Raw genomic sequence first — 15,318 nt, 5'->3', positions numbered from 1 at the left:
ACACAGCGTCTCCCTGACATGGCTGCATCAACACTACTGCTGTTTCTGAAACCACGCCTTCTTTCTTTGCGTGCACGTTTGGGCGGCATTATGCTAATATTTCCACATTTTGACGTAGATATGTGGGGGCGTGTTAGAACGAGGCGTTTTAGGTAGGTGTGGCTGACTCTTAACTTTTGTAAAGAATATCTCTTTGGATTTGAGACTTTAGTCTTTGCAACTTTACAGATCTTCTTTATGCACCAAGAGCTTGTAACACTCCAAAGAGAAAGGAAAACTTGAAATCGCATCATATGACCCCTTTAACTCCAACTGCTTTGACTAACAAAAACGTTTGGCAATCGTTGATGTAGATGGCAAACAGAAAGGCAACTTGCTACAGTTTGAAATAGTTTTAATGTTATTTTAGCAAAGCAAAGGTCTTGGGTTCGATTCCCAGGGAATGCATCGAATTGAAAAAAAAATCGGCGTTATGCAAATCTTCCCACAGAGTGATGTAGATATGTGGGGGTGTGTTAGAACGAGGCGTTTTAGGAGTGCTACAGTTTGAAATAGTTTTTATGTTATTTTAGCAAAGCAAAGGTCTTGGGTTCGATTCCCAGGGAATGCATCGAATTGAAAAAAAATATATAGTTTGAATGCAATGTATAAAAGCAACTGCCAAATGCTTATGTTAATATAACACTATATGTTACTAAGCAACAAGCAAATTGTATCAAAATTGTATCAGAAAGGATCAATGCAACAAGAGTTACAGAACAAAAATGAAAATGCGTGTCTGAAATCCTAGTAAGAGGCTTGATTAAGAGCTCAGTGTTTGTCTGAAGTCCTGTTTTATTGACTCATTACACACTCGTCAGCGTCTGAGATACACTCAGAATAATAATTATTGTGTGGTTTCCTCATTGATAGCGAAGGCTTTAGTGCTGTTTTATATGCTCAAAGCTTCTACAGTGAGATTTCAGGTGTTCAATCTTGTCTGTATGCTGTTTTTGTCTCACAAATATGTATAATATATATTTAAAATACAGAAATAGTTAATGTTTTGGCCTTTTCTCTAATGTAGTGGGTCACGCGCTTCATTCCACGATGCATTCTGTTCCTTTTCTAATTTATCTTATTCAATAATTAAAAATAAGATACAAATTATACAAAACGAAATTCTTTAAAAAAAGGACTTTCCACAAAACAAAACACATGAAGAGGTCAAAAATTGTGTCTGGCCCACTCCATTACTTTATGACATTTACAAATTACGCCGTTTTCTTTCATAATTAACAGATTAAACAAAACAAATAATATTTAAACATAAAACAAAATTACATTTTCTTAAATGGCTACAATGGTTAATATTTCAATAATTTAACATTTAAACATGTTCACATTTCTCTAATGTTTTATTTTGATTGTTTTTTATTATTTCTTTATTGTATTTATATTTCATCTTTTTACTATGAATTTTATTTTGATGGTTTTAAATAAGTATTTGTTTAAATTTGTTCATTTATTTCAAATAAAATATTTCATATTTTTTTGTTTTATTTAGATTTTTTTAATGTTTAAAGTATTTCTTTATTCGTTTTAATTTTTTATTTATTTAAAATTAAATATTTAATGTTTTTATTGTTTTATTAAATTTTTGTCAAAGTATTCATTTATTTTTTTGGAATTTATTTAAAAAAAATTATTTTATTTTTTTACAGTTTTACTGTTTTTGATAGTTTTTATTTACAAATATTTAATTATGTATTTCAAATAAAATATTGAACCTTTTTAGTGGTTTATTTTGACTGCTTTTATTTTCAAATGATTGCTTTATTTTAATTCATTTTAAATAAATTATTTAATCTTTTTTAGTAAGTGTTTTATTTTGATTTTATTTTGTTTGTTTTTATGTTTAAAGTATTTCTTTATTCGTTTAAATTTGTTATTTATTTAAAATTAAATATTTAATGTTTTTATTGTTTTATTTAATTTTTGTCAAATTATTCATTTATTTTATTTGGAATTTATTTTTTTTAAATTATAATTTTTTTTTACAGTTTTACTGTTTTTGATTGTTTTTATTTTAAAATATTTAATTATGTATTTCAAATAAAATATTGAACCTTTTTAGTGGTTTATTTGGACTGCTTCTATTTTCAAATTATTGCTTTATTTTAATTCATTTTAAATAAATTATTGAATCTTTTTTAGTAAGCGTTTTATTTTTATTTTAATTTGTTTTGTTTTTTATTATTAGTTAATTTAAATTTTACTTTGTCTAATAAAATATTTCATCTTTTTTAGTAAGTGTTTTACATTTTATAATGAAGTTTTATTTTTTTCCAGAACTCCAGAACATTGTGTTTGCTGCATCTATATTTATCTATCTGCTGCATCTATTTCATAGAAGAAAAAAATTTGACATAAAGTGATTTACTTTTCATTTTTCAAATCCGTGCATGTGTGTAAAAATGTGTTGTCCGGCTGTTTTCTAGTGTCTTACTCAGCAGACGTCCGGAGTCGTTGTCCTTCTCCATTTTCCAATCGGTGTAAACAAGTTCACCGTCCTGAGAGAGATGCAAGCACAGCCAGAACAGCAATATGCAAAAATACTAAAAGTCAGAATCAATTATATTACAAGCAGCTTATGTGTTTTAGAAGAATATGTCTCATGCATTCAGAGAGTAGAGCTGGAAAATGTTTTCTGACTGTTCTGTCACTGAAATGCATTGCATGCATCTCACCTCCGTCCCCACTTTCAGGTTGGTGCTGATGTTCTCCAGAGTTTTCTGCTGCTTGGCCGAAGGCACCCGGAGCTGCACGAACCCACAGCCTTCCTCACGCTCCGCATTCTGTGGAGGTTTGTCTCCTGAAGAGAAGACCGATACGAGGAGAAACTCTAATCAGGATCTAATCAACACTGTGCATGAGATGTGAGTAGAAATTGGCTTTGGCCTTCAGTTGGATGGTAACATTTTTTGGAGTCACACAGTAATGCATTGTCTTCTAATGCAGCTCTTCCCAAACGTTTTTGTCAGCAAAACCCATTTGAGCTAAAATATTTCATTGTGGTCTACTTGAGATCTTAAGTTAATACTTTAATAATTTAACAACACATCTGCATGCTCACGATTCTTTGATGTCGGTTAATGTTAATGTCACATGACATGCAGGAAATAAAACATTGAGTTTTTTAAGACAAAATATTTTATTTCGTTTATTATTTTGGTTATTTATTTATTACATTCGTTATTTATTTATTTTAAATTAAATAGTAAATTTTTTTGTAGTAACGTTTTATTTAATTTAATTTTTTATTTTTTTGTAATTTATTTCAAATAAATTATTTAATATTTTTTAGTAATTGTTTCATTTTGTATTTTTAGGATCATTAAGTTTTTTCCCCCCAGAACTTTGTTTGCGCTGCGTGTATATATAAGAGAAAAACAGCGTTATAATTTATGAGACAAACACACACAAATATATACATATATATATATATATATTTTTTTTTTTTTGTGCAAAATAAATATTTATGCTCAGAATTGCAAGATGTAAACAGAATTCTGGGGAAGAATTCTGAGGAAGAAAAGTCAGAATTGTGAGACATAAACTTAGAATTCTGAGAAAAAAGTCAGAATTGTAAAATGTAAACTTTGAATTCTGAGAATACAAATCAAAATTGAGACATTTTTTGAAAATGTTTTATTAAAAATTGTGAGATTTTTTTTCGAGAAAAAAGTCAGAATTGCAAGATGCAAACTCAGAATTCTGAGGAAAAAAGTAGAAATTGTGAGATATAAATTCAGAATTCTGAAAAAAAAAAAAAATCTCATCGCTTAAAAATAAACTTGCAATTATGGAAAAAAAAAAAAAAAACTGTCCAAATTATGAGATAAAAAAATTGAAATATTTTTTTATTCTGGGGCGGGAGGGGGGTTGAACAGAACTATGAGATGTCAGAATTCAGAGAGAAAAAAAAACGTCTGAATAATGAGATTAAAAATCGCAATTACCTTTTTATTTTATTGTTCTGTGGCAGACACTGACACTTCAAATATGTAAATAAGAACATTAGCCCAGGGTTTAGAAATGTACAGTGTGAAATTTATTGTTAACCGTAATTAAATAATGTGCAGTGTGAAGCGTGCAGCAAGATAACCCTGGATTGTGTCTGCCACAGGTCTCCTTACCAAAGATCGGCTCTAGCGGTGAATACAGTCCTCTGAAGTTCAGCTTGAGGGACAATACAGTCGACTATCCTACAGGTGAGACACCAGCACTGAAACACACACATGTATGTGGCTTGGTGAGACCTATAAAACACAGTGCAGTGATAATAATAATGCAGTCAGCATGATGCCTCTCTGTTAAATAAGCAACATTCACCATCACATCACTGACTCTACATCAGCTCATTACACAGAGACCAGGAGGTCCAGCTGATGAAGAGTTTCAGCATAATGTGTGCATCATATATTAAAGCAATAAGCCCCGTGAAGCCGTGGTTTACAGTGAATTTATAACAGCTAAGGGGGTTAAACTCTGCTTCACGTCGTGCCTAACAACGCCCCTTAGCTGTTATAAATTCACTGTAAACCACGGCTTCACGGGGCTTATTGCTTTAATATATGATGCACACATTATGCTGAAACTCTTCATCAGCTGGACCTCCTGGTCTCTGTGTAATGAGCTGATGTAGAGTCAGTGATGTGATGGTGAATGTTGCTTATTTAACAGAGAGGCATCATGCTGACTGCATTATTATTATCACTGCACTGTGTTTTATAGGTCTCACCAAGCCACATACATGTGTGTGTTTCAGTGCTGGTGTCTCACCTGTAGGATAGTCGACTGTATTGTCCCTCAAGCTGAACTTCAGAGGACTGTATTCACCGCTAGAGCCGATCTTTGGTAAGGAGACCTGTGGCAGACACAATCCAGGGTTATCTTGCTGCACGCTTCACACTGCACATTATTTAATTACGGTTAACAATAAATTTCACACTGTACATTTCTAAACCCTGGGCTAATGTTCTTATTTACATATTTGAAGTGTCAGTGTCTGCCACAGAACAATAAAATAAAAAGGTAATTGCGATTTTTAATCTCATTATTCAGACGTTTTTTTTTCTCTCTGAATTCTGACATCTCATAGTTCTGTTCAACCCCCCTCCCGCCCCAGAATAAAAAAATATTTCAATTTTTTTATCTCATAATTTGGACAGTTTTTTTTTTTTTTTTCCATAATTGCAAGTTTATTTTTAAGCGATGAGATTTTTTTTTTTTTTCAGAATTCTGAATTTATATCTCACAATTTCTACTTTTTTCCTCAGAATTCTGAGTTTGCATCTTGCAATTCTGACTTTTTTCTCGAAAAAAAATCTCACAATTTTTAATAAAACATTTTCAAAAAATGTCTCAATTTTGATTTGTATTCTCAGAATTCAAAGTTTACATTTTACAATTCTGACTTTTTTCTCAGAATTCTAAGTTTATGTCTCACAATTCTGACTTTTCTTCCTCAGAATTCTTCCCCAGAATTCTGTTTACATCTTGCAATTCTGACTTTTTTCTCGAAATTCTAAGTTTACGTCTCATAATTTTGACCTTTGTTCTCAGAATTCAAAGTTTACATCTCGCAATTTTTTCTCAGAATTCTACGTTTACACTTTACAATTCTGACTTTTTTCTTTTCTATCTTGCAATGTAGTTGTTTTTGTTTCTGTCATGGAATAATAAATAAAAAAGGTAATTGCAAATTTTTGTGTCACAACATTTTGTTGCTTATTTTTTTTGCAATTGCAATTGCAACTGCAAGATGTAAACTCAAAATTCCAAGAAAAAAAATCTGAATTGTGCAATTACCTTTTTTATTTTTTAATCCCTTGGCGGTAACAAGCTTCCATTCCTGTTTACATAATGTCTCTAGCATTGCGCATCTTCATATTATACATTGCCGACTGTACTATCAAGTTTTTCTTTGGACTTTTCAGATTATATAAGAATAAAACGGTCTCTTCTTCAATCCACTTGATGTGTTTTCTTCACCATTTGACATTTGTCCCCTCAAACGCTGAAGCGACGCTCTGTTTCCGTTACTATCCAAAGCAAGTCAATATGAGTCAGCGATTGGCTGTTGGTTGCTAAGTGTCTAGCCACATGGTTTCACACTGTACATACTCGGATAAATGGTTTCCAGGTCAGGTTGAGGTATTGGGAACACCAATAGGAGCGCATGTGATCAGCTGAACAGAGATACAACTCGGATTTTCCACTGGGATCCCTAATTTGGACAACTGAGTGAGAAATTAATGAACATTAATATTTCAGTGTGTCCATGGCCAATTTAATTCAATGTTGAACTCTTAAAGCTACAGTAACAGTTAACCCCTTGTGTACCTCAAAGGTTTCCAGCAGCCACTGGATGTCTGTGATCGGAGCTTTGTGTCCGTTGTCTATCCCAGATACACCACACTACCGCACCACTGGAGTCACATTGTTTTTGTCCTGGAATAATAATTTGTGAAATTTAGAGTAAAAATGGGCAGCTGTGGTTGCCAGAACTTTACTATATTTTTACAGTTTAGTTTTACATATTTTAATTTACAGATCTTAAATTTCCAGGGGGAAATAGAGTATTTCATAAACTGAAACATGGTAATATACCGAGAAAAATTCTGAGATTTACAGTAAAAGTCGGCAGCTGTTGTTGCAAGAACTTTACCATAATCTGTAAATTTTACATATTTGAATTTACATAACTTAAATTTACAGTAAAAAACATTTTTCATTAACTGAAACATGTTAACATACCAAATATTTTACCTTTAAAATATAAAAAGCGAGAAAAAATCTGAGATTTACAGTAAAAGTCGGCAGCTGTTGTTGCAAGAACTTTACCATAATCTGTAAACTTTACTTATTTGAATTTACATAACTTAAATTTACAGTAAAAAATTTTTTTAATTAACTGAAATATGTTAATATACCAAATATTTTACCTTTAAAATATAAAAAGCGAGAAAAATTCTGAGATTTACAGTAAAAGTCGGCAGCTGTTGTTGCAAGAACTTTACCATAATCTGTAAACTTTACTTATTTGAATTTACAGAACTTAAATTTACAGTAAAAACATTTTTCATTAACTGAAATATGTTAACATACCAAATATTTTACCTTTAAAATATAAAAAGCGAGAAAAAATCTGAGATTTACAGTAAAATTCAGCAGCTGTTGTTGCAAGAACATTACCATAATCTGTAAACTTTACATATTTGAATTTACAGAACTTAAATATACAGTAAAAACATATTTCATTAACTGAAATGTTAACATACCAAATATTTTACCTTTGTAATATACTGACAACCATCTTTAAAAAATCCACTGTATATTATTAGATGACTTGTACTTTTTAACTTCCAAAAACTGTACATTTAACAATATTTTACTGTAATATTACATGAAATGTCCCATTAGATCAATTACAGAGAAAGGGAACTTACTGTAACCAATGAACAGGTTTTTACCTTAGCATTTTTACAGTTTTTTACCATTACAATTGCAATATTTTTTACAGTGTATCCGAATAAGCACATATCATAACATTGGATTGTTTTTACATAAAGCTAATAATAATGACTAGAAACTAACATAATCTTTATTTATACATCATTTTACATTTGAGGATGTCATGAAAGCCAGGTTTTGTCACATTTAGCTCACATCTGGACACAATATGGTGGTACAGGCAAAGTAAACGGCTGTAAACACACACACTCTCTTAATACCCACAGGTTTAATTTTCTGGAATTGTATAAGTGTGTTTGTATAAGGTATCAGTTAAACATCACTTAATTAAATGAGGAGTCATGTGACCGGTTGTGAACAGCTGCTAGTTTAAACACACAACTGCTGTGTGTGTGTGTGTAACTCACTAGTTTGTCTGAAATATTTTTGCCGTCGCTGCGTGTGTCCTGCAGTCTCTCCACATGTGCTGAGATATCCCATAATACCACCTGTAAACAGAAAACAAGCTAATGTAATGAGTTAAAAGTGTTACAGTATGATAACATGTCATAGATGATGCACATACTGTAGACTTATATTAAACATTAATATAACCAGAACACAATGTGTTTGGTATGTTTTAGGCCTTCGTGGGGAAGTGTTTCCAGAGATGAGGATTTTAAACCATTGAACACCATTTAAAAACGATGAAGTTTGACCTTTTAAAGGAAATAAAGAAGAAATAACATTTCTGCTGAGAGTGCATGGTAAGGCAAGGTAGGTTTAGATATCAAAGTGCTAAAAAAAAAAAAAAATACAGACAAAACCATTGTTTTTTTTCATGCACTGGTCAATTTTGAGATTTTGGGCTCTTTTGCTTCCAGAACATGTCATCTTTTAGACTACTGGGGAAAAAAACATCCAAAATAGACATTTAAGTATTTATTTTATTGTATTTATCAATTTGCGTCTGTAGATTTCAATTACAATACATTTTTGTAAAAGTTTTTTCTCCACTTCAGCAGCACTTACAAACACCAAACTTAACAGTTTTATTCCTCTCTGTATTCTGAAGGTTTTTACTGAGGGGTTTTTTCATATATCATTCACACTGATTTATATAACATTTTATTCCTAAAAACATGATGAAAATTTTTTTTTTCCGGTCTGTTGACAGTATTTTTTGATTTATGGAGTGATGAAAAGAGGAATCAAAAATCCCTTCTATAAAAACCTTTCATTTTAATATGTCAACAAAATCAAACAAGAATTTTGAACCTGGCTTTATCCAATGTTCAGATCTATTTTATGTAATTTTATTAGTGCTGTCAAATGATTAATCGCGATTAATCGCATCCAAAATAAAAGTATTTGTTTACATAATATATGTTTGTGTACTGTGTGTATTTATTATGTATATATAAATAGACACATGCATGTATATATTTAAGAAAATATGTAATGTTTATATATTAAATATATATATATTTAAATTAAATTATATGAATATAAATATAAACATGTAAATATTTTCTAAATATATATACTGTATGTGTGTGTGTATTTATATATACAAAATAAATATACACCGTACACACACATACAGTGGTGTGAAAAAGTGTTGGCCCCCTTCCTGATTTCTTATTTTTTTGATTTTGCACTATAGATATTTTATTTATTTTTTATTTTTTATTTTATATTTTATTATTTTACACTTTTATTTTAATTATTTTATTTTATTTTGCACTATGGCTATTTTATTTTATTGTTGATTTAATTATTTACTAAACTCATTTATTATTTGTTTACTTCTTTACTTTTACTAAATTTACTCATTAATCCTAATTTGTTCACAGTGAAGCTTGTGCTGACTGCTGATGGTGGGATGCCAGTGAATGTGGCTGATGGTTTTCTCTTTGCTAAACTGAAGGTCCATTATAATATATGTTTGTGTACTGTGTGTATTTATTATGTATATATAAATAGACACATGCATGTATATATTTAAGAAAAATATGTTATGTTTATATATTAAATATATTTATATATAAATTAAATTACATGAATATAAATATATACATGTAAATACATGTAGATATTTTCTAAATATATACTGTATGTGTGTGTATTTATATATACATAATAAATATACACAGTACACATACGTTATGTAAACAAAAACTTTTATTTTGGATGCGATTAATCGCAATTAATCGTTTGACAGCAATACATTTTATACAAATAACTGCATATTTAAATAGACTATGCCTCATTTTGCAGATTTAAGAGAAAAAAAATTCAGAAAATACACAAAAGAATTGTCTTAATGTACTGTGATTAATCAGCTGGGGTTGTATGGTAATATCTATTAGTTAACATTTTTCACCCTGTTCACCTGTAGTGTCTTACCTTAAAAATAATCACACAGATGCGCAAGAGACAAAATTAACAATAAAAAAGTAAAGAATGAAAGGATGAACAGTTTAAAGAAGAGCCTGAGAAAGAAAAGAGAATTTTTCTAAGCTAATTCTGCACCTGGCCGTTCATGCATCCGCCAGCGAACAGTGGACAGACGGATTCAGGTCAAAACAGCTCGTCTGCAGAACGTACCGTACTCAGATTTCACCTTCTACAATGAATCTCACATCAGCTTTATTGGAGCCTCATGCAAAAATCATCTGCTGAAATACTGAAACTTTATTCGGGTGTGTTGGGTTTCTGCTTCTATTTAAAGAGACACACAATAGAAAGTTTTTATTTACGCTGATCATGATATTTATATTCATGATAATTGGATGCCACATACTGAATTAAACAAAACTTAATGAGGTCATGTGAGCAGTGTAGCATATTACTGTTTTGAAAGCTATCAGTTTGTATTTTATACTTTGCATGCTATTTATTTACTGTACAGTATGCATTTCACTGGTACTCTAGTATACTTAATATATACTGGTGAATTTTATAATGACGATGATTACTTGTGGATTTATAGGGTCAGTGAAGTTCCAGAAGAGAATATAGGACGGGTTTAAAAGGAGTTTAGTGGAGTTATCGATCCGTTCTTCAAGAGAAAGTCTCTCTGTCATTGCCACAGCGATCACACCTGAGACACACATTTATTATGCACAATAATAAAAATGTAGTGCAAATTGATCACATTTGATTGCACATAAAATCCAGATAGACACACAATCATTCATGCATTCGTCAGTTTTTATCTTTTAAGTTTAAGTGCAATGGTTCTTTCCCAACTTTTGTTAAATGTGTTGTTTGTTCACTTTGTTTATTTAATTTTTTTGTTTTGCACTATGGCTATGTTATTCATTGTATTTTATTTTGCACTCTGGATCATTTTATTTTATTATTTTATTTTTCACTACTAAATTTACTCATTAATCCTAATTTGTTCACAGTGAAGCTCGTGCTGACTGCTGATGGTGGGATGCCAGTGAATGTGGCTGATGGTTTTCTCTTTGCTAAACTGAAGGTCCATGAAGGACTGATATTCCTTCAGCTGCGTCTCAGTTTTCTGTGTCAGTGCACCGTTGTCCTCACACAGCACCGTCCAGTCATCACAGAAAACATCTGTGATGCGATTCTGCTGAAGGGAGATTTCAAACCTGCGAGACATCAGGTGAGTTCAGAATACATTAACACAGCATGGCATGCTAACGGAGGAAGAAAACAGTTGTGTTGGTCTAATGAAGTGAGTTGTGGGACCACAGAGATGTCACGTTCACCTCGTCCTACCTTATCAGCACAGATGTGATGAAGTTCTTCAGGTTTTCTGATCGCAGGTGATGTTCTTTCTCCTCAGGGCTGCGTCCACATGTTCTTTGGGTACTTCCTGTAACAGATGCATCATGGGATGTAAATATGTTCCGTCTGCTAACTAAACTTTCAGAACAAACTTCAGAGAGAGTTGAGACAATGTGAATGTCTTGAGGTGTTTGTACCACAGTGTCTGAGTGGACGAGTGTTTGGTGTCGCTGGAGGCCTGAATGGCCGTGTGTCTCTCAATCTCTCTGATGCTGAAGCTCTTGTCCCGGTCTGTCTGTCTGTCTGTCTGTCTGTCTGTCCATATATTTGTCTATCTATCTATCCAACCATCCATCCATCCATCCGTCCATCCGTCTGTCAGTCCGTCCTGTTTTCTCACCTTCAGTATGTTCTCTTTGGCCTCTACTGTGAGCACCAGATAGAAGCTCTGTCCGTATGTGAAGTCTCTGTCGAACACCAGCAGAAGTTCATCTTCAGGGTAGTCCTGCAGAAAACGAATAGAATTCCTTTCAGGGTCTCAACCTTCTGAACCAGATCTTTAACCACTAGGCTACTCTAAAACAGCTCCATCTGCCGAGGTTCGGATCTTCTTCAGCTCATGAATGGGTTCAGAATGTGTTTCTGAATCTCACCAGCACTAATTGTTTGATGGGGCTGAAGTCAGACACGGACGCTCTGGTTTTCATGTCCTGTACGATGTCTTCTTTTTTCAGCAGCTTGTAAGGTTTTTTTCCAGTTACATCCTCATCTTCCCGGCAACCAAACAGCTCCTGTGTGGCAGAGGTCAGGACCAGTGGGAAGATGTAGTCGGGATGGCCTGTGGGGGGTGGAGTCACTGCGATCAGGTATCTATAATACTGAATATACACTTTGAGTGGTTGCCTGGAGGTTGCTATGCAATTGCTAGAATATTGTGGATAGTTGTCAGGGGATTGCTGTGCAGTCACTAGAGTGTTGTGGGTGGTTGCCAGGGGGTTGCTATGCAGTTGCTAGAATGTTGTGGATGGTTGCCAGGGGGTTGTTATGTACTTGCTAGAATGTTGTAGGTTGTTGCTAGGGGGTGCTATTCAGTTGCTAGAGTGTTGTGGCTGGTTGCCAGAGCTTGTTATGCAGTCAAGAGTTGTTAAACAGTTGCTAGGTTGCCAGGGAGTTGCTATTTAGTCCAAAAGTGTTGTGGTGGTTGCCAGGGGGTTGCTATACAGTTCGGTTCCTAGAGTGTTGTGGATTGTTGCCTGCGCCTGCTATGCAGTCACTAGAGTATTGTGGGTGGTTGCTAGGGGGTTCCTATTCAGTTGCTAGAGTGTTGTAGGGGGTTACTATGCAGCCGCTAAAGTGTTGTGGGTGGTTGCCAGCGGGTTGCTATATAGTTTAGTTGCTTATAGTTTTGTTGATTTTGTTGCTAGAGTGTTGTGGTGTTTGCCAGGGGGTTTCTGTGCAGCCAATCAAGTGTTTTGCGTGGTTGCCAGGGGTTGCTATGCAATCTCTAAAGTGTTGTGGGTCGTTGCCAGGGGGTTGCTATGCAGTCTCTAGAGTGTTATGGGTCGTTGCCAGGGGGTTGCTATGCAGTCTCTAGAGTGTTGTGGGTCGTTGCCAGGGGGTTGCTATACAGTTCAGTTGCTAGAGTGTTGTGGGTGGTTACTAGGTGGAGAATCAGTAAAATTCTCCAGTTGCTCTTCGTTTAATCTCAGTGCTCAAATTAAAGTGATGTAATTTGAGACTTTTCATTCTTTTTAAGGCTAAGAGACAAATACATTATTGGGAGATTAAGTACTGTACTTCACAAAATTATTTAGTACATTTCCAGCATCTTGCATTGAGGATTTTCCCTTATTTTGTCTTACAGGTGTGACACAACCAAAAGCTCTCAGCTGTTTTGTCCAGTGTTTTACTGACAGATGTGCTCTTGAATGAGTGTGTTATACAAACAGAGATATCAGCTTCCCTTCAGAGCGCTATCTGTGACGTAACTGAACCTGAACTGACATCTAAGAGACTCCCAATGGAGGAGAGACCCGGCTTTTAGATTAAGTACATACAGCATACAATGATAATGAATGGTGACTGGAACTGTCAAGATTCAACAATGACAAAATAAGCAGTGTGAACATTTTTGGGTGAACTATTCCTATTCATGTCAAAGTGTGTGTGCATGTTATGTTCTGTGTGTGGCTTCACAGGTTTGAACACCTGAGGGAAATCCAGACATCATCAGCACAATCTCTCTCAACAGGAACCAGCTGAACATGTTGTAGCCGGTAACATCTGATACGAGCAACAGCGTTCAGGTCATTTAATCCAGAGGAGCCGATGGCGCTTTACTGCAAACTCATATGGTTTTATAGCCCCTATAATTACATAATTGCGCTTTCTTTACCAACCGAACACACGTGCCCTTTAGAAAACATTGAAAGGAAGTTGTCTGGGATATTGAACAAGCCGTGTTAGACTTTAATGAGAGTTTATAACATTACAAGCCCTAATTTCACTGGTAGAAGCAGTTTGTTATCATGCAGTAGCCTGTTTTGGCCAGAAGAGGACAGGTAATGATTTTATCCATGTGTCAACGCTTAAATGCAAACACAAACAAAATACAAAAGGGTATCTAGATGCATTTTTATGATGTAGTAACAAATCCTGGCACTGCCGTATTGTCTTAATATGTAGCCTACTAAAAAGTATGTATGTTGTATGAGTAGGACAAGTAGGGAAACTGGACTCCGAGAACAAAAGACGAGAGAAAGGAGGTCTTGGCTACGTGCCTCCAGACATGTCGTTTGTATCTCAGTATCTTTAATCTGATAACAGCTCCTGGATAAATGGAAAAGAACAAGTGGATTCATGCTGGAAACAACTCAGAGAATCTGATTAGGACTGATTTTGGTACAAGAGACCCCAATCGACCATGTAAGTGGTCTTCAGAGACAATAAAATAAAATGCTACAAAAAGCGCTAAATATGACCCTATAAGAGCGATATGAGACACTTACCAGGTTCTGATGCACCTACATCTGGAGAGGGATTTTTTTTTTTGCAAATCTGCAAAAAATTTAAGATGTTAGAAATTGGAAGATGCTTTGAACACTGAACAATGATTTAGTGTTAGGTTAGGATTAACACTATAAATAGTGATAACAGTATTAATAATAATACAATGGGTTTTTTTCTTGATTTGGATGGAATATTTTTACCTTTTTCCTTGATTTTACTGGCCTCTTTGCTCCTGGGTCTCTTTGAACTCATGTCTGCTGGTGGAAAAGACAGTAAGAGAGATTTCATTTAGGTTATTGTCTCTATTCCTCTGAAACAGAGTCTATGTGTGCAATAGCATACTATTAACCCTCAAATGGTCCTCGTTTAATGTTTACACTTATGGTCTTTGGGGTCAATATGACCCCAAAATTGAAAGAGTAATTGTAAAAAATATATACATTTTTAATCATACAAATAATATATGATTTTTTTTTGTTTACTTCTCATCTATACATTAATGCTGTGTTTTGGGAGATATGAAGTACTTTTGTTCCTATTTACCACAGAATTCCGCAACTACACCATTAGCTTGCATGTGAAATATTACATTTTTATGAAAAAATCACTTAAATGATGATCTAAATTTAATTTAAGTTGTTTCTGGATATTGATCTAGGTGTTAGGTGTAGAATTCTGCCATCTGTTGGTTAGAGATAAACCTAAAATTATTACAGTTTAGGAAAGAAATAGTTTTGACCAGCAGAGGGCCATAGAGAGCCATTCATTTTACTGGATGTGGCCAACTGCTCTTATCACAACTTTTGTTATACATTTTGTGACTTTATGTATATACAGGTGCATCTCAATAAATTAGAATGTCGTGGAAAAGTTCATTTATTTCAGTAATTCAACTCAAATTGTGAAACTCGTGTAATTCAATGCACACAGACTGAAGTAGTTTAAGTCTTTGGTTCTTTTAATTGTGATGATTTTGGCTCACATTTAACAAAAACCCACCAATTCACTATCTCAACAAATTAGAATACTTCATAAGACCAATAAAAAAAA

At 33.6% G+C, this 15,318-nt stretch overlaps 1 protein-coding gene across 1 annotated transcript in view; it reads right to left on the bottom strand.

Moving 5' to 3' along the window:
- LOC107747919 (WD repeat-containing protein 63-like) overlaps positions 1–14,520 on the bottom strand; it is a 24,144-nt gene extending 9,624 nt beyond the window's left edge. The window contains exons 1-11 of the mRNA XM_016562531.1: positions 14,469–14,520; positions 11,913–12,097; positions 11,660–11,764; positions 11,457–11,566; positions 11,251–11,343; positions 10,930–11,120; positions 10,479–10,603; positions 7,926–8,006; positions 4,825–4,909; positions 2,730–2,854; positions 2,489–2,552 (exon numbers count right to left, since the gene is read on the bottom strand). Of these exons, the coding sequence (XP_016418017.1) occupies positions 2,489–2,552; positions 2,730–2,854; positions 4,825–4,909; positions 7,926–8,006; positions 10,479–10,603; positions 10,930–11,120; positions 11,251–11,343; positions 11,457–11,566; positions 11,660–11,764; positions 11,913–12,097; positions 14,469–14,520 (1,216 nt within the window). The remainder of the gene's footprint in view (positions 1–2,488; positions 2,553–2,729; positions 2,855–4,824; positions 4,910–7,925; positions 8,007–10,478; positions 10,604–10,929; positions 11,121–11,250; positions 11,344–11,456; positions 11,567–11,659; positions 11,765–11,912; positions 12,098–14,468) is intronic.
- Positions 14,521–15,318: the final 798 nt, after the last annotated feature.

The sequence above is a fragment of the Sinocyclocheilus rhinocerous genome, unplaced genomic scaffold (genome assembly GCF_001515625.1).
Source record: "Sinocyclocheilus rhinocerous isolate Xijiao unplaced genomic scaffold, SAMN03320098_v1.1 scaffold2064, whole genome shotgun sequence".
NCBI lineage: Eukaryota > Metazoa > Chordata > Actinopteri > Cypriniformes > Cyprinidae > Sinocyclocheilus > Sinocyclocheilus rhinocerous.
The sequence above is the reverse complement of the archived record's forward strand: the minus strand, read 5'-3'. Positions and strand labels throughout refer to the sequence as shown.